The sequence below is a fragment of the Aythya ferina genome, assembly GCF_964211825.1.
Source record: "Aythya ferina genome assembly, chromosome: 18".
Lineage (NCBI taxonomy): Eukaryota > Metazoa > Chordata > Aves > Anseriformes > Anatidae > Aythya > Aythya ferina.
Genome location: NC_140317.1, coordinates 4435530 through 4455673, shown reverse-complemented (window position 1 = coordinate 4455673; position 20144 = coordinate 4435530). Strand labels below are relative to the sequence as shown.

Sequence of the window (20144 nt, the reverse complement as noted above, 5' to 3'; positions counted from 1 at the left end):
GTCGATCTAGAGCAGCCCAGCTCATGGCCATTTTCTGGGAGGCAATCAATCAGTTTGGACCTCAATTCTTGTAAGACATACAACACAAACCAAAATGGTTCAAAGTGAACAACCCTCTCCAAAACTGCCAGCAGTTAACCACAAGACACTAAATGCCATCCTTAAGTTAATATTTCCTTAACAGGCACTTTGATCCTTGCTTACAGTCAGACTATTACTAGAAAGAACAACTAGTTCTGCAGCACTGAGGACAGACCAGTACAGACTGCCAGCTTGCTACAGCTGTTTGTGTTGGGATATACCATTACAGTACCTGATTGCTCTGTGAAGATGAGTTCACAAAAATATTAGCAAGAGAAACAGCCACATGTCCCCCTAATTTCCCTGGAGGTCTTTAAAGACACTTAGATGTAGAGCTTAGTGATATGGTTTCGTGGAGGACTTGTTAGTGTTAGATCAGGAGGTTGGACTAGGTGATCTTGGAGGTCTCTTCCAACCTGAATGAACCCGTGATTCTATTGCTTTCTTTGCCACTCAGTTATGAGAAACCCAGGCAGTTTTGTAGCTAACTCTTGGAGCAGAGCTCTGTGTCACATTTAAGCAGCTGGGCTTGTTTTCAATCGTAATTTGTACAGAGAACACATTCCAGAGTCGCAGTCTGTATTGGAAAAAAAAGACCTGACACCAGCACAAAAGTTGTATCGAGCAAGACACTCACATTTGCGGCTCTCCAATTATACATCTGGGAACAAAAGCTGCTTGAACTGCAGTTCCAGCACACTCGAGTCTGGCTCCTTTGACTAAAGCCCAGAAGTACCCAAAGGGCAGACACTGGCATTTGAACACAGCAGCTCTTCTGCCTTCCAGCACAGCCCATCAGATAGCTGAGGTTACAGATAACCAACACTACACATGTTCAGTGCTACTAGGGTTTCGAGTTCTTCTGCAAAAATGCAAAGCTCTAAGGACAACATCCTTTGGAGATGCAAAGCTGGCAGGCGACCGCTCATTCTGCTTGATCAAGATGTTGCTGAGGGTTAAAGTCTTCAGCAGTTGCTAGCAATAAACAAGAAGTGTCCTTTAGCGTTTACTAAGAGTGCCTTTATGGAAGAAGGAAAGCCTGCCAGAGCCCCTACAAAAAGGCAAGGAAACTAGAGCTCCGTGACAAGGCAGACATTTGTTGTAGGTTACAGCTGCTGGTTGGACAGCACAGCCTCTGATTTAATTAGAGTTTCAGGAACCCAGAGAGACAGCAGCAAATAGACAGAGGTGTTCATAATAGACAGCACACGAGGCTTTCCAGAAAAGGTGAAAGCTGATTAATGGCTTAAGAGGTTCACAACACCAGTAGGAACATTAACAAAAAAAAAAAAAAAAAAAAAAAGACTTTGTAAGGCAAAGGAAGGACTGAAAAATTCAGCCTAGCTCCAGGCTAGACACCCCGCAGGCTTCTCGTCTTTGCAGGTGACCAGAACAAAGAGAAACAACATATTTATGGGAAGGGGAACTACAGACTCTTATAAACTCAGGAACCATGGGCTAGAACTCTGCAAAGGAGTCACAAAGTCTTAAAGAATATGTTCAGCAGCCCATTCAAAGCTCCCTTGAAACAGAACTAACTCCCACTGAGACAACATTTTGACCCGTATCTTTCCAGGTTTTGGTGTTCATTTGCTCTTTTGTTTGAGACGTGTGAAAACAGCCATTTGTCAACGCTATACTGAAGGGGGAAAGCATCTCTTAGCTTGTAAGGAACTGGAATTAAGACATTTCTGTCTATGGCTAACCCACCGTAGCCGTATGTGGCTGAAGACTGAGTCAGCAGCGAGGCTACGTGCACCCTGTTCAGCTTCACAAACCCAGCGCAGGCAAACATGAGCAGAGAAACATTCATCATTAGTCAGTTATTTCATCACAGCCCATTTGAGAATCTACATCATTACGAAGCAAAAGATGATTTAACCCCCTTCAGGCACATATACAGTAAGGAAGTGCAAAAAAACCCATGCCTTTGAGCAGTCCTCAAACTTCCTCTCCAAACAGATACCAGAAAGGCTGATTCCACAGCTTCTTCCCGCCAAATAATTTTCATAGAGAAAGGGGCACCATGGATCATTATTCTAGGGAATCCTGGAACTTGTACATACATCCCCAGGCTCCTGTGTAGAAGATCTTGTGTTTCCCAAGTCCCTAGCACAGCTTTCCACTGGTAAGCGCAGATAGACAACTAATGCCAAGGTGTGTCCTCACAGGATACATCCAGCTGCTCTGTGCATCCTGTTATTTCTGCCAGGCTCTAAGCTTTACTTTCACATGAGTCAGTGCAGTGACACTGGCTGCAGTTTCTAATTGGACCTGTGATTTGCTGGCTCATTACCTAGAGGATCTCCCCGTGTGGACCTCAGGAAGCTGGCCGTTAGCATGATTAATCTCCATGGGCACACCCAAGTTCTGGTTCACAGTAAGTAAATATCTTCCCCTAATCAGATCCACAGTGCAGATAAAGAACATTTGAAAGAACTAAGGTCGTAAAACACAAATGCCTTGACTCAGAAAGTAGGAGCCAAGGCACTGCCAAGGCCAGCAGCTCAAAGCATCCTGCTGCTGAAGAGGGACAGGGACACTCTTAGTCCCTGCATCCTTCCACAAGCTGACCTAAGTGTTAAGAATTTCATCAGCAGAAGCAATGGGTGCTTGTGGCTTTATGTGTAGTCAGTGTGTGCAGCGTTGCAAGGCAGGAATAGTTCAGCTGTCCTTTGGCCAGAGCCAAAGGAGCAACCAACTATCAGGTTGTATTCGGCAAAGATTCAGCATCTCAGTAGTCAATGGAGAATATTTGCTTTCCAGATCTTGATGAGACAGATAAATATGGCACTTTCATCTGATTATCTGCTTCAGTTTCAGATAGGTGGGTTATTTGGCCAGTACATACACAATGGTACAGACATATTGCACAGGAGGACAGAAAGCACCACAGGGCCACACTATGTGCCCAGCTCATTCCAGCAGAGAATGACTGCTTGCAGTGCAAAGGCTGTGCTGGAGACATGGATGGGAGAGCACACTAGAACTTTGATTCCTACAAATGGGTAGAAAGTTATCCCAAGTGTAGAGAAAACCAAATGAATAGGGAGCGTAGGAACAGCTGGCTGGACCTGGGCACAGGGGGGTGTCAATATCCTGAGGTCTACTAAAGCACCTGCTCCCCAGGTGGGATTAAAAACTCTTGTCCCCTTCAAGGTTCACTTATATGCTGCTTCTTAGGCAACCACAAGGGATTCCAGGCAGTATCAGGTGTCAGTTTGTTACAAAGGCTGCACTCCCCCCAAAAAACCACAACAACAAAACGTCAAGCAAAGACCTGGAAAGGGTATTCAGAGGGACATGGTTTTCCCCTGGAGAAATGCAAACCACTGGTGCCTGGTCTCTAAAACTGTGTTCTCTGGCACTCTAATCAAATCTCCTTGGCATAAACCAGGGTGTGTGTGGGTTTCTAATTTCCTGGCACCAGAACAGCCAAATCACAGGGAAGAACTGGAGGCAACAACATGCCAGTGAGTCACCCATCCATGGAAGGACACTAGGTCCCTTTCTGCTCTGTGGGCTGAGAAATGCAGAAAGAGACCTGCAACTCAGCCATATTTTCTGCTGCTATGAACACTGACTTTGTGCTCTGATATCTTAAAGAGTTGAAAGAACATTCCTTATAGCCCAAAAGGTAAACAACTATGCTGCAAAGAACTTCAGGAAGAAAAAAAACAAGCATCCTAGAAGTATTATGTTGCAGAGCTGCAGAAAACAGCAAATGCAGATGTGCTGTGAGCACTAGAGTGCTACAAAATAGAGGGGGAAACTGGTGCAGAAATTTATCAAAAGACATTTCAAACACACCCCCTTTTCAACTATAGCGCAGTTGCTGCTCTAAACCTCCCCTCCCACTCTTCCAGGCTTTGATTACCCAAGCACTAACTCAACATAAGTCAAGATACCCATGCCCTTTCCCAAGTGCTCATCCTAGATGTTTTTTTTTTTGTGCCAACTCTAGAACTCACACAGCATGTATTAAAAATATGACTGAATAGATCCAGCCAGAAGCCTCACATTGGAAAAAAAAAGAACAAGGAAGGTGGATCTCAGTTGGCTCCATCTCCCAGACCAGCTCACAGCACACAATTTTAGCACAAGTCCACAGGAGGTAAAACAGAAACATTTTGGCAGGAGCCTACGTTTATGCTGTACCTAAGCAGCTGTGTAACCATAGACTTTAATGAAGATGACGCTGAACAACATCAGGTTACCTGAGAAGGGCAAGCCACAAGCTTTTAATGGAAAAAGCCATTTTCGAAAACTGTTTAAGGAAGCCTTAGACTTCCACAGCGTGATATTAAACAAAATTTTAGATCTCCGGGTTGGAGAAGTTACTCACTTTCTGTCTGAAAATCCTGCAGGTTTTTCCATTCAAGAATCCTACCTCTGAAAGCTCAAATTTCCAGGAAGGGAGTGGTTCTTATATTACCAACCATAAGGCTCTTGCAACAGTTCCTTTTCAACTAGATAAGATATGGTCTAATGCAAGGGACCTACAGAATCCAGCACAGCAATTATGCTGACTTCTAGTAACTGTTTCTGCACAAAGCTAACCTTAAATGCTGCTCTGTGCACACCGCTGTTGGGAAAGAATAAAGACGTATTACAGCCTTCATCCACATCTCTGACTAACCAATCTGTCCACCCATGAGTATGTGACACTAACGGATACCCTCTGTGCAGTTTCCAAACCTGCATGCAAGCCTGGGTTATCACAGGACATGAGATATTCAGTCTCAATCTCCCGTCAATGGGGCGGTCACTGGGAAAAAAGCAGACTGACAGAATTGTCACCTGAGCCTTACACCTTAGCTAAGAAAGGACTTACCACTACATGGCTTTATAAGTGCAGAGCTTCACTCACATGTAAATTAGAGGACAAAGGGCAGATGGTTTTCAGATATTCTTTACTTTTTACCCTACATGCTGTTGTCTCCTGTTTTTCTAATGTGCATTTTAGGGGCAGATCAGTATTCTGGAGAAAGATCTGTTGTAATCCATGATAACACTGGTTAAAGCAACTTTGTCCTCTAGAGTACGATAATTCAATTAAAGTGTTAGGTTGGTGCAAAGTCTGGGCAGGCCAATTGAAAAGGATTCAAGTGCAAACAATTCAGGGTCATGGCTTAACATCTTAGCATTTACTGTCCAATGTCTTATTTTACATTTACCACACTATGGCTGAAATATCACACCTGAGCTTGGACAAGCTGACTTGACAGATAATGAAGTACCAAATTCATGTGTTTTTTTAATGGTACTATCATATGCTACCACACAACCCTACCAGTAACCTCAGGAACAAAGGGTTACTTCAAGACAGTAAGAGCTTCAACATAAAATACAACAGCACTTTCTCTATAACCCCTCAGAGAGCAAGCAGAGAATACTACTTCAAGCTGACTATGCTATGTTTTCCAAGCATTTTTTCCAAATCTAATAATGGTGCAACAAGTAAATGAAGTGTCACCAAAAAAATTTATACAATCATTACGAAAGACAAGATGCCACATCAACACATCAGCTATAAATTGCTAAATGGACCAAATTTGGGTTAAAAAAGTATTGAAACACCCTAAAGTCAGAACAAGTCACCTTTATCCTTTCTGGTTATACTGATGTTCACAGGGGCATCTGGACAAAGCTACAGCTTTATTGTTTTCAGGCTCATCTAGAAAAACATCCATGTTAACCTTTACGTACCTGTGTCTCAGCCATGTAATATATTTTCATATTTTAGGCATGGCACCCTTCTCCCAGATGAAGACTTCACTGAAAATATTCCACTGAGGTAAAACACTGGAGGCAGTAACTCAAACTACAGCATTGCCAGGAAAGAGTGGAGATGTCTTCCCCCACCATACTTACAGGAAGAGGAGCCTTGAAGGTCTAGTTTGAAAAAAAACATGTGAGTAAATACTTCTGAGCACTTACCAACTAGCTCCTGAGGATCTCTTTTCTCCAGTTCTGAGAATTCCTGAGAGAAAATGGGGAAGAAACAGATTTTAGTCAAGGTATTCTTCCAGTCTAAAAAGCTATAATGTCCATTTGTTTAGAAACTCTCATATTACTTCTGAGACAAAAGAACATATATTAAGAATGAAATGCACGTTATTAGATCATAGGGCAATGTTTGTACCATGGAAAGTCAAAGCCTAACAGGATGCTCCATTTCCTCTCAAAGCTAGAGTCTAAATTTAATGAAAGAATTAAGACTTTGTTTCTGTGAGTCCTGAACACTCAGCTCCTTTTGAATTCCACGAAAATTGCCGTGCTTGAAGCCTTTCCTCAAGATAGATCAAACCACAGATTCTTCATTTGTGGTGGCTGGGCTTTGGCACCAGCCAAGAGCCAGTGTTTTAGAGCATAGCTAAATAGCAAGCTTGACCCAGCCCCCCAAACTTCTTAATCCACAGGAATGCCTCCCAAAGGCAACTGACAGTCTAAGCAGGGCCTGCAGGATCCATTCCCTGGGGCTACACAGGAACAGAGGAAACGCTCCCAGAGCCCACAGCCCTCTGCAGGCACCCAGGGCTCTGCGGCGTCCCCAGTTGCAGGGGCTTGCCAGTTACCTGTGAAGACAGAATTCGCCACTTTGGCTTTGGCTGATAAACCTTGTAAGAGCCAAAATGCTGAGGAGTGTGGTGGTGACGTGGAGCCTGCATTCCCAGTTTGGAAGAATGCTCCCACCTGGCTGCTACTTCCAGGAGCGATACAGATCTGCTCTTCCAGGAACTCTCGGGCAAACTGTGTTCGGAGATTTTCTCAACACAGCCAACCCCTCCTTAGTTACATGAATTACGGCAGATTCAATTGCAGGAGCACAGCAGATTGTTGGGGCAGTCTGCTAAGCAGGAGCGTTATGTAGGATGTTTTAAAATACACTTTCACCATGTTGAGACTAATGTTCAAATATTTTGGTATTTCTGCAACACCCCGAGGGAGCCCAAGCAATATCAAGTTCAACACAAATAAAGTACTCTGAAACAATATCAGCTGTATCCTAACATTGTCCTCTTCCCCCTGCCTCCCTCCCAAAGACTTTCTGTGACTCACTGGACTGTGCGTCCAAAATTCCTCAGTGCCTCCGAACACAGAAGCTATTCATTCAACCTGACACAGACAGAGTGCTGCCTCCTCGCTGCTTAGTAACCGCTCTCTAAATCCCCTCTTTGCCTCCATTCCCAATCAGGTGAGAGACGGACAAGGTGAGGAGAAAGGAGCAAGGTCACCAAGCCAAATCTGGGAACAGGCTGCATCGAATTCATTGTGAAAAGCCAGCGATCGCCAGAGAAACCAGAGCCCTCGGGGTGCAGAAAAACAAATTCTTTGTGTGGCACTAGCCGCGATGTGGCATTTTTCATAGTCATTCATGAAAAAAGCACTGTTTCTCCATAAGAACGCTTGGATCACAAATAAAAAAGGCTGAAGCTATTTCAGAAAATCAAGTACATGAAGGAACACGCATCCTCCTGCGGGCCAGCTGGCGAGGCACCAGGCCCTTTGTGAGGCACAGGCCCTCGTGTAACAGCTCCGACCACGCTCCACGTAGTGCATTAACACCTCTCCTCCCAGGGTCCTCAGAAATGACAAGCAGGAAAAAAAAAATAAAATAGGAGCATGGCATTTCAAAGCAGGAAATCAAGCATATGCCAAGATAAGGAGCTCTCTTTGGTGAGTGCACCGGGCAGGAATTCAGGGAATCCAGGCCGTGCTCTCCACAGGCCTACCCAGACGCAGCATTAACATGGCGAGCCTCAGCCACGTCGAGAGGGCAGTAACACGGTGAGCCTCAGTTTACCACCAGGGAAACAGAGACAATTCTGTGGTAGCTATCAGATTGTGAGGACAAACTCAGATTAGTGTGGAAATGTTGCATTCAGCTTGGAAAAGTTCATAGACCTACAGATGTAGAGAAACTTATGTCCAGGCAGCATACAGTTACTCACCAGGCAGCAAACACATTAGGTCAGAAGGCTGCTCTATCTCCTCCAGACAGAGAACTTGCTAGATATTTACTTAAAAGTGTTTCTCACCTTGGTTTGAGACAATGAACAAATTGTTGGGGTGAAAGGAGGTGACTGCTTTTGTTCCAACCTTACCTGAATCAAATTGCCTAGTCTTTTCTTTTCAAAGTTCTGTTTTAAATGGACAGAGAGAAGAGGGAGAAACAGACTACTGGAAAAGGGGCTCCTGAGCACCTCTTGATGCTTACCCAGCACTATGCTTATTATTCCAGTAACCCTCCCACCTTCTGCTGCCCAACCCTCCTCCCATCATCCAAGAGAAAAATCCCCAACGAGACCAAGTGCCAAGCATTACTTAAGCAGCCCGGTGGCACAGCCCAACTCAGGAGCTTCAGACCTGTACTAAGTGCCCTCAAGAAGGCCACCCTCTCATTTGGCCAGGGCATTTGCTGTACTTCTGAAGTTTTCTGAATCCCATTTTCAAGTCTCCTATAGCTGTTCAGGACCAGCACCAAACATAAGCACACAGTCCTCAGGAGACACGCAGTAATATTTTGAGAGATGATTTGATGGCCAAAACCTCTCCTGATACGTACCTTATGTTAAACAAGCATCTCTTCTGAAGTGTCCAATGTGTTTAATCCTATGTTTTATGAATTTCTGGAATCATCAATAAGTTTCCTGTCACCAGAAGCAAGTTTTACTTCAACCTGTATCCTTTAATCCTAGAGCTACAGCACGAGTCCACCCCATTTGTAACGGGTGGAATAAAACCTGTCCTAAAGCCACTGCTGTGCATCTACCTGGCCTGATCGCCTACACCCATCTCACCACAGCCGCTCGAGCAAGTCTAGTCTCCACATCCTCCGGACATAACTAAGACACCAGAAACCCTAGAGCTACATCAAGCAAAAGAAAACAAGCTCACTAGTGTATAACCACACCTCGCTGCCCAAAGGATATGAATTTTGCTTACTGATGAGTTACCGCGTACCAACACCCACTGCTCCGTCGTTAACGAGCTGAAGACATCAACACAGCTTTTCATTAAGTCGGACTACTTTCAAGCCTCCCGAATGCCTTCCAAAAACAAAGGGATGACCGACTCCTCCTCCCGTGCTTGTTCATATTTGCTCAGTTTACTGTCCAACACTACGGCAAGGCAAGTATCAACAGCTTGGCTGAAGATGTACAGTTTGGCTGATGAGAGATTTAAGAGGTCTTAAGACGTCTGAGGTTCAAACCTCTGAGGATCTACTGAAGATCTAGAAATTAAGGATGGTCATACCTTTAGTCGAGTAATGCCCTACATTCCTCTAGGCTAATTTAAGTCTTGAGACAGATGTCGAACACACTGAATTGATTAGAACAGATAGCATTTGCAAACAAGCATTTTCTGCAGATCTAACCCAATATAAGGTTAAACGAGGTAGAAAATCGACAAGTGAGGTAACAAGGTACAATAAATACTACACAATTACTAGGTTTTAGCTGTGAAAGGGCATTTTATAAAGGCATTTTATACACAGACATGAAATTTCCAAAGGAACACCAAGGTATTTAAGTAATGGAAAATTTTGAATATAACTGGACTTAAAGTAGGGAAATCATCTAAATCCATTCAGGACAAGATGATCTTTTCATAGATTGCTTCATCAACACCCACATTCCTACGTACCTGTATCTTACATGAAGAGCTATTAGTATCTCACATGAAGAGCACAAAAAATCAAGCAGGTGAGTGGTTACAAGCACAATACATCAAACCTCTCCATCAGAGTACGTATATGAAAGCTCTTACAGCCTTCAAGTATCTCAGAGCTTCAGGCATTACTTAACGGATCCATTTCCACTTGCATCCTGATCAGTAAAAAATAGCAAGGTTAAGACTTCCCTAGTGGCACCTTCCAATACTGCACAGCTTTCAAAAAGCCAACCTCTGAAAGGCTGCATGGGAGTATCTCTGAATTGACTTCTGCAGCCAGGCTCTTGCTACTTGCACGAAGTCAGCCTGGACACATTAGAGAGAATTTTTAATATAACTAACATTTTGAAATAAAAAACTCATGGAAAAGTTCCTTTCTTATTCTTTTTCCCTAGCCATTTTATTCCATCTAGTGTTATATGATAGCCTCTAAGAATGGCCAGAATAAGTTTAAAAAAAAAAAAAAAAAAAAGAGTAGTACTGCACTTCACTCTTCATGTACTCAGCAAGTTGGCTTTCTGGCAGCTATTTATTTTGCAACCCGGATTTCACAAGATCATTTGTTTAAGGGCCTAAAGGCAGACAGCCTTGCTCCAACTGACTGACTGAAGTGAGTCAAGGGATGCTGTAGAAGTTCAGATCCAAGCTGAACGAAGACTTAAGGACAGCAAGACAAGCAGAAAACAGACTGCCTTCCCCTACAGGACACTAACAAGGGGCAGCCTCTGAAGAATATAAACAAGAACATTGACTGCTAAAGAGAAAAGCAAGGTATTAAAAACAAACAAACATTTAAAATCCATCTGGACCACCAAGTTAAGTCACAACTTCTGTACTTCTAAGGGTGATTCAGTCCACTTCAGATATCCCCTCACTGACAGCAGAAAGCAGATGTTCTATTGCTATTCCTACATACAATCAGGTCAAGCTTTTCCATTGCCACATCTACTCTCAGACAAACACTTTCTTCAAGCCCTGGGCAAGACGATGCTGCCTGTAAGAGCCTAGCTAATATGAACCCAGTTTGACAGTTAGGTTTTTACATATTATAATCAGTTAAGGAAGAAAAACAAACTGAAAGTGTGTGCGTACATAAGGAGAGCAATGTGTTTTGATTTGAGATTTCACATCGGAAAGGTGAAACATAGACCATCATTTCAGCTGTAGTGTTTCCATTCAGTTACATAAAACCCAGCCTCTACTCAGGTTCCATGGAAAAGAAACAAGCAAACACAATCCTCAGTGTGGAACACAGATTAACGGAAGGAAACAAAAACAACATGAATCTGAGACTGATGAATTCACGTTTGGAAAGGTTTGCCCAGAACAGCTTTATTTAATGGAAAGAATGGACTGGCTTACAACAATGCCTGCTAAATCCTTCCTGAAACAAGATCCATAAATCCAGTACAAAGCTCACATTGGACATAACTGCTGGCATTCACTGTTGCCAAAGGGTACAAATCCAACCTGCAGTTTCTCATGGAAGCAGTTGCATATGAAGTCCACCTGCACTAACAAGCTACAAGAAGGAATGGTTGTGCAGGGAGGCAGAAAAGATGGAAAAACAGAAGCCGATTGTTTTAAGTTACAAGTTTAAAAAATAAAAATGGAGACACTGATGCCAGATTTACCACCACTCCATTGCTTTTCCCAGACCTGCAGCCAACTTAGCCCTACAGCTTCCTCCTTCCACTCACTTCCAGCTCATATTAAAAAAAAAAAAAAAAAAAAAAAAAAAAAGTGTAGTTAGGAAGCTTCCACAGTACACCTCAACATCATGTGCTCTTTTTTCAGAGGTGCTGTTGCATCGCAGAATTTCTTCTCTCCCCCAACTACTTCACCTGATTGCTTGCACAAAGACACAAATTTAACAATTTAGACTGATACCCACAGAACCTGTAGGCCAGTCACACTGATGGATAAGTCTGGAGATGCTAATGCAGACGATTTTTGAGTGTAATCCTTCCACCAGTAGCCAGTGGACCTGCTGCTGCAGCAGTTGGTACATGGATTGTAAAATTGCTGTTAATGGATTTCTCTCATCTGAGCCACTGCCAGGAATTTTTTGTGTTTTTTTCCCTTCCAATCTACAATTCAGACTATGTCCTGTACTCATAACATATCAACAACTTTATTTGGCTGAGAACGATGGAAAGAAACTAACTGCACAAATTCTTAGAATACTTGACAGTTGTCGAGGCTGACAGTGAAGACGTCCTTGTAAGAGCAAGCAGGTGAAATGTTCATAGGTAGGCAAGCAAGAGAGAGATCTCTGGATAACGTGTGGTGGTTTTTTGGTGTTTTTTTTTTTTTTTTTGGTTGGTTGTATTTTTTAAGAGGGACTTTGGTTTTGTTTTAAAGGAACAGGCTAGCAGTTATGTTCTACAAGTATCAAAGGTGCCCATAGGTAGAGAACACCAGAAACTTCTCATTTAATATCAGAAGCGCATGACAAGAGCTTTCTACCTCTTGCTCACCAGACCTGCTCAATGTTGACATACTACAAGGCAAAGGACAAAGAGTAGATGCGACGTGTACTCAGTCTGGGGGAAGAGAAAGTAAGGGAACTGCAGTACAGTGCTTTTATTCTCCCCCCCTTGTGTGTTTTTTTTTTGTATTGTGAGATGGGAGAATCCCAAGAGAAAGCTTGAAATAAGCCCATTTCCTACAGCCATATCCTGTTTGCCAACTCTGATACATAGCTCCAGGCAAACTGCCCAGCACAGGATAAGAAATTTAACTAAGAAAAAGCTGCAGGCACCACGATCCAGATAGCAAGAGCAGCACAGCAGCTTAGAAATAAGCCACCTATGGGAATCAACTCGTGCATTCGTCTTCAGGGAAGCTTACGTATAGCCTGTACAAACCTATTTTGAGATATTATTGTCACGGGCAAAATGAGGGAAGGAAGAACAAGACAAGAAAGAGTCAACTCCTGAGACATTCCTGCTTAAATCCTTATCTAATCCTTACCAAAACAAAGAGCATGCGTAGCTGACACTGCCTCTTAGTTTTTAAGCTAAATTAAGTCTAAAGATACTCCCTCAGTTCATTTCAATTCTATTGGAAAAAAAAAAAACACAAAACAAAACACTGAAAAACACTAAGACCTGGCAAAACATTTCAGTGAGAAAATGTTTTGGAAGAGAGAAGCTTTCATACCATAAAAGCCTTTAAATAACTTCTTTGAAATTTGATTGCACTCACCTGACATATGCTAACTCAATATTTGACAAAGATAGGCAAGAAGTAATTTCCAGTCAAGGAATTGCGTGCCAAGACTCCCGTTCTCCAAGCTGAGGGACAATTAATAATGTCTGCATTGGTATGGAGCTTCGGCCCCACAGCCACATGCCTCAGTGTGCTGCCCCTTTTCTCTCCTCCACCTCACTCCCACTGGGACTGCTGCTAGGCTAAATGCCTCCAGATCACCCTGTGCATACACTTTATTACAAGACCAGATAGTGCAGCCTCTCCACAGCACAAACACCGACCAGGACACTCTACTGCAAGCATGCAAGGCAACCTACATGAAGATTGTGCAGCCCCCGAGAGCAGAATGCCAGCTAAAAGCTGCTCTGAGAGCAGCCAGCATAGCTTCCAGCAGGCTCCACCAGAAGCCACCAAGGTCCAGAGAGAGGTTTCTTGATCTGCAGAGCCCATTAATTCTGCTTTCAAGTCACTTTTGCTTCCTACAGGGGAACAGGAATTCAGAGGTCAAGTACCAGCACCACATGACACGGTTTGAGGTGTCAAGCTACCCTGATTTATTAAAAAAAATAACAAACAGATTGTTGCAACGCAAAACAAAGCTAAAGGTGAAGCTGGACTGTGAGAAGTCTTAAGCCTCAACAGCAACAAAAAAAAGGCTCAAAAGAGCTGAGACAACTAACTTCTTGCACAAGCTTTCTGTCCAGGTACATACTACCAAAAATTCTTCTTCAGGGTTTGGAGAAGAGGCAGGGTGTAAAAACATCCTCCTTGGGATCAGCAGATCCCATGGAGCTTTAGCAGATTTCCAGCCTTCTGTACCGAGCACAGGGAGGCTGGAAGGAGCTATTTTCTGCTATTTGTTGGTGTTTGAGGCAATCCTCCATCTGTGCTGACTGTTCAGACTCTCGCTCCGACAAGCACCAACGTGCAGGCTCAGACCAGGCTATTTCAGTACAGCAGACAGAAATAATTGCAACACAACAGAACTGGACTTGAAGAACTCAGACCTTTATCAGGTGAAATATGCAACGGGAAGCAGCTCCAGAGAGGACTTTTCTTCAAGTTTAAAGGCAAATAGAAAAAAAAAAAAAAAACTGGCTCTTCCTTTGGAGAAAAGCAAGCCACACCTGTGTCAATAATCTGTGGTATTTAGTACTGCAGGGAGCGAGGAGTCTGCTGCAGCACGTATGCCTGGCGGGGAGGAAGGAACAAGCATGTCCATGGACATGTCTCATCTTCCAAACAGCTCGCGAGCTGGACTGAAGCCAGCAGCTCTGAAGGAGGTAAGGCAGCTCTGAAGACCAACGATGCTGTGATCTATCTCCCTCTCAGGCGGAGAGAGCTGGAGACACAGAAGTACACAAGGGAAAGGGACAAAAAAAGTCAAAGATGCTGAACTTTACTATGGTTCCTGCATGCAAAGCCATTTACCTGCCGCTGATACTACTCTCTGGCATCAACCAAGGTCAGCCACGTGGTTAAAAGCAGGAAGGAGGAGAGTATCAGCTGTTTTAATGTTTGAACACTCATTTTAATGGCACAGAGGACAGCCTTAGAGGCTGAGTTAACTCTACTCCCCCTAAAGGCTTTCCACGTGTAATGCCGCCTGCTGAACTACCAAACTTTCTGGAAGACAGCGTGCCAAAACGAGGGAAAGTATGCCGAGCTGGAAGTGCAGAGAGCATTTTGCAGAAGTATATTAGGAGGAAAACTGAGCACAGAATACGATGAATAACTGCACAGCTTATCACTCGCAGCTTCAGGCTGTACTCACAGGCACAGAAATGAGAGGGAAATGAGCCACTGGAGATCTAACCTCAACTCCAGCCCTGAAATCTGCGTGGAGGCACCTAGCACAGCCATGCATAACCCAAGGGCATTTTTAAAGTACGGCTGTTCTTTTGCCAGTTCTGTCCGTCAGAGGCCAAAACACTAACCCAGAGAGCCTCAAAGTGCCAAGAGAAGGGAGGGCAGGGGAACATAATGATTTTTATTTTTTTTTTTTTTGATTCTGATGAGACATTAGGAGTGCCTTTCTGCTGCACATTTAGAAAATGGTTATGTCCTACCAGATCCAGCCTGGGCAAGAAAAATAATATACAGCCCTTCCAGCCATTGAGAGTGCACAGTTTTGTTTTTTTTTTTTTTTTTTTTTTTTATATATATTTAGCAAAACAGTAGTTTTAATACTCATTCTTCAGTCAGGTGGCCTTAAATATATTCTAAGCAGAATTTTTAGGATTCCCTCTCAGCAGCTGAATGCATCAAGGGCTGGTATTTCCTAAGCAACTTTCATACTTTGCCACCACCAAAGTAAACAATTCCAATTCATTTTCTAAAGCTTACTAAGGCCAGCTCCATTTTTAGGCTTTGCAGTGGAATATCTAAATATAACAACAGCTCTCTATTGATATGACTTTTCACAAATACACTTTTTTTTCCCTTCTTCTTCAGAGCAAAAGTAACACAAGATAAAAGTAACTAAGTAGATTCAGACATCTTTTGAGAATGAATGTTGAATACAGAAAAACTAACACGCCTTGTCAAAATAAGAGTGACTTCTGGGACTACATTACTGAACAATCCCCCATTTACTGCTTCTTATCCCTTATCGCTTTTACTTGAAATCAAGATAATTTTGGTATTTAAACAAACAGGTTAATGGGCAGGCAAAATAAACATCACAATCAAAAGCCTCCACTTAAGTACTGGTGCACATCTGCGCACCACAACACATGGAAATTATTTCACAAGCTGAGTGGATCAATAAGAGCTGAACAGCTCCGATGACTGTCAAAAAATGGTACTTAGACATGCTTGGAAACAAAGCATTCCTCTGAAACTTTAACGCCTTTCTGCTAGCTCCCCCTCTGGATGCCTCTCACTGTAACACCACAAAGATGCAGAGGGAGCCTTAAAACAAAACCAGAAAACGTAGCTACTTCTGCAAGCCACTGCTTTCAAGAACTGTTACCATGCGTCAGGCATTCACTTGCAAAGGGAGTGTCAATATTTATCAGCTTTCCTGTGCGGGGCTAGTCTGCAATCAAAGCTCAAGAGTTAATGATTCCCCCTGTGAAAACTCCAGTTGGCCAAGCCGAAGGGCTGGGCTCGATCAACGCCTGCAATCTGTTATTCATGCAGCCCTACAACATGAAGTACAGAATCCCTCAGGTGAGACTTGGAGCACAAGGTCAATATTTCATTTAAGGTTCATTTTCCTTCTTCCTGCAGGGCTGGTCCATTTAGTGAGCTCTGAAGGCTGGTATCTTGTTACTGCATCAAGGCTGTAACCATAGCCAGCTGCTGGCAGGGGCCCAAGCAACTTGCACACACTGCAGAGCCCTTTAACCCTCCTCACTCCAAACCAACACTGCTACCAGAACACCAAATTTCGTGTATTTTCAGTGTCCTTTGTTTTGTACTCACAGTTCCATCATCTGAGGAAAGAACATAAAGTTGCCATTCAGGCTATGGGATTTCATCTTAACATCACTCCTCTGCCAGCAGCTGCTGTTGACCATTTCTTTTCCCTTCTAAGCAATAAAGCTTTATTTCTGAAATCGCTTTAAGACTTCGCTTTTGCTTTGTTTGCCATTTGTGACTGCTTATTTAATATTAAAAGCAGGGACCGCTGAAGTGATGTTGGTTACTAACAAACATGTTCTGCTTCAGAGCCTGAACACATCCTCTCAGAGTCAAATTGGAAGATCAATTAGTTTTACCTAGATTTGAATCTCCCATTTACCAAGGGAGCACCTCAAACAGTCACAGGATCTAAGAAATCTGACTTTTCTATTTAAAGAGGACAATTCTATTTTGCTGTTGTTTGTTGTTGGTGGTTTTTTTTGTTTGTTTGTTTGCTATAAGCATACAGTGGTCAAGACCGTCTCACAGGTGCTCAGTAACAGAGAATCCTCTGGGCTAGTTCTGGAAGAACACTCTCAGATGACTGACGAAGCTTAAATATTCTTCTATGCTTCTTTCCCCCAAACAGGTTCATAGTAAATCTCCACTTGACTCTTTGAGGATAGACAGAACACAGCAGTTAGACATCGGCATTTTAACTTGAAAAGCTTATAGTGACTTGCTGCTAAGCAGGAAAAAAAAAAAGATCATGAGAACTGCAGTCCCATCCAGCCCTTTATACTGCCGTTATCGCTAGTGAGGAACAAAGGCTGTGAGGACAGACGGATGTGCTTTCCCGATCAACAAGGGCATGCTACCTGGAATCAAGATTAAAAAACATAAGATAATTTTAAATACCATAGGGTGGAGTAGAAAAATCTCTCTCCCTTGGAGCTATGAGAAAGGCCACAAATTCCACTATCCCCCCCACCGCTTTACCATTTTAATTGTCACTGCCAGTTTTCACAGCATTCCCTTTTTAGTAGCCTCAGCCTATATCCACAGCTGGCACCAGCTGAAGTTTCTGGAGGTTTTGTGTTTGTTACTATCCAACTGCAGCATGAGGCCGAACCACGGGATGCACCAGCAATGAGGGAACTCCTCCTCCATACGCAGTGTCCTGGTGAATTATTCAAATGAGAATCTCAAAACAGTTCATTCACCACACATCCAGCGAAGCAAACGCTAGAAGCAAATCTGAATATATTCCCAGGGCTTGAAAAGACTGTAATTAACTGGTCATTTGCAGTGGGTTTGTCTCAGTCATGCATTTTAAAGGACTACACACAGGTTCAGACCCCGGAAACACCCTGGCCACATATACAATGCCCACACCAACTACTTAGACATGTCTTTGACATCTTGCAATGAGATTGATGGAGGAAGAAGAGTTTACAGCCCTCAACTGGGACAAAAAGAAATATTACCCCAACGTAAAATTTTAAATTAATCAAGTGTCTAACTTTAGAGCAACTATGACTCTTACTCTCTACTTTTCAGATACCACAATCTCAAAGCAATGAGGAAGGAACCAGGAGAACACTGCCACTTGGTGGAAAAGGAGGATAGGAAACATCTACTACTGCTGCGAGTAAAGCTGCTTTTATAGTAATGTTCCATCCTCCCCCACCCCAAGTGAATTTCTTAACAGCATGGCTAGTGCAACTCCATCGCTGCCCCACACGATGCTTTCCAACAACACGCCTGCTCCATTACCAGCACAGCGCTGGGCTGCCTTGCACCGTACTGCATAGAGAAGGAGGCTACTGCCTTTTTCACTTAAAGACAACAATTAAAGATGACATAAAAGTCCGAAACTGCTAATGTTCAGATTTGCCTCCCTGGTATTCTTCTCAAATCCTCACTTTCCATGCCACGCTAACATGGAAGGAATTGTGTTTTACTTTACATCTGTGAAGGCCAAAAGCTACAATCAATTTTAGCTAGTTTTGTAAGGGAGGTAACACCAGCTTGACAGCTGGTAACTTTATACTGAAGCTGAAAAAGTGGTCCACTTATGATCTAAATAACCATTTTTCTCTACCACTTCAGCTCACCTGCATCATTTGTTGTTAACCACTAAGAATGCTGTTACCTGAACTGCCTGTTTCTACTCAGGCATGTCTGTGCTGAATAAGAACATTCCAAATTCGAGAAGCTGAGAGGAAAGATGCCCATTCTACTTACTGTCATTTTTACCATCTGTTCAGCCTTTTCTTCTGACATTTTTACAATACTTAAAAATCTTGAAACGTTTCTCTTTGAACAAAGAACAATTCATATACAATCACTTCAGTTCTTGTGGAGTTCTTATTTCAGAATGCATTCAAGATACCAAATTCTTTTAAGGTAGTTTCTTGCTTCCCCACTGAAGCTGAGGCACTGCTCTGTAGCCACATGGAGCTCCTCTTCAGAAGGGAAAAATGCATCTGTATGGTAGCATGTAGAACTCACTGAAATCAAGAAGCTTTTTAAATAAGCTAACGTGAAGCATCAACAACATATTAAAGCAGAAGCCACACAACTCAGCTGGAAGATTTCCATCTTTACTCAGACAAGAACTACCCTAATCTGATTTTCATCTTTCTCTAGCTGCCAAACTTTTTCTACATTGTCCTGAAGTCATAGAGTCCTTCTAGAGGAGGCAGAAATGCACACACTTCCAGCAGGGCCCTCCTAACATTCATTAGGATGACATACACCCAAATCTCATTTGAGAGAAACCCATCTATTTGTCTTTCAAGAGGTGTAAGCAAATAGTACTTACTTGAATCTAGCATTTTTTTTTTAAACAGAAGCATTTTGCTAGCATGCTTAACCAGGCATAATGTAAAAAATTTAAGAGCAGAAGAGGGATAAGAACGCAATGGCTTTCCTCTCTTCCAAGAACCACCTCCCAAAACAGAACAAACCATAATTTAGTTTCATTGCAGCAAGGAAAGTAGACAATACATTCCATTTCCAAGTGCCTCCTACTTCTGTGCCAAGGGCACCACAAGGTATTTCACACGTGTATGCAAGAGACCTCACCAAGTGCAGTACAGCAGCCAAGCTTCAGCTCTGCTTGTCACTGTAAACCCATACAAGTGTTGCAGAAACTGGAAGAGGGTGCTGCTACAAATCTCATTTAAGCAGGATAGCTAAACACATCCATTTGCCTTCTCATGGTTCCATGAAAGCCCTAAGCTAATTCACATGCTCTGCAGTTTCAGCTTGCTATATGGCCCTCTGGATTCCTAAGTAGAACTCAGAGATTGTCTGCATCTTCAGGAAGCTACTGGATAAAATAAAGGCCTTTTCAACTGTCATTCATTCTGTATCCCACACGACTGCTTATATTACGCTGGGGACTGATCTGATAGAGAAAATTATGCACACTTCTCCGTCAATTTTCAGGTGGATTTGGTACATTGTCTTTCTCCGTGTTTTTTGCCTGATGCATTCTTACATGCTGCTAAACACATTGTTCAGCAGAAACAGGATGTAACCTCACAATAAAGATTATTTCAACTATTTATGATAATGATCTGGGGATCTTACCACATTTACCACTTTGCTCAAAAGTAAAAAAAAAAAAAGAAAAAAAAAAGTCTTTAGAAAACAGTTTTGTTTAGAAGGACAGAGAGAAGGAGACATCTGAGTCGATTTTGACATGACCTCTAGGAGCATAAGATCACTTAAGTTGTTCTAACCAAATGAAGTCTTTCAGCTGATGCTGGTCAGACATAAGAGAATTCTGTAGTGAATGCTACGTCTCCTGG

General features: G+C 42.8%; 1 protein-coding gene and 2 long non-coding RNA genes across 5 annotated transcripts in view; 1 reads left to right on the top strand and 2 right to left on the bottom strand.

Moving 5' to 3' along the window:
• Positions 1-8891, top strand: part of LOC311420831 — a 21528-nt gene extending 12637 nt beyond the window's left edge. Inside the window, exons 2-3 of one of the 2 annotated variants that reach the window (XR_014684561.1) lie at positions 5828-5995; positions 7280-8891. This is a non-coding gene — a long non-coding RNA (uncharacterized lncRNA). Of the gene's footprint in view, positions 1-88; positions 5996-7279 lie in introns of those variants that run through there. The other variant, XR_014684562.1, reaches the window with a different exon arrangement.
• Positions 1-20144, bottom strand: part of SAP30BP (SAP30 binding protein) — a 31820-nt gene that overhangs the window by 7971 nt on the left and 3705 nt on the right. For both annotated transcript variants that reach the window (XM_084492101.1, XM_084492102.1), the window contains one exon: positions 6022-6064. In XM_084492101.1, coding sequence (XP_084348227.1) covers positions 6022-6064 — 43 coding nt within the window. The remainder of the gene's footprint in view (positions 1-6021; positions 6065-20144) is intronic.
• On the bottom strand, positions 8401-20144 carry LOC311420830. Its single transcript, XR_014684560.1, has 2 exons — positions 17323-20144; positions 8401-17201 (listed from the first exon to the last, which is right to left on the bottom strand). It is a non-coding gene; the product is annotated as an uncharacterized lncRNA (long non-coding RNA).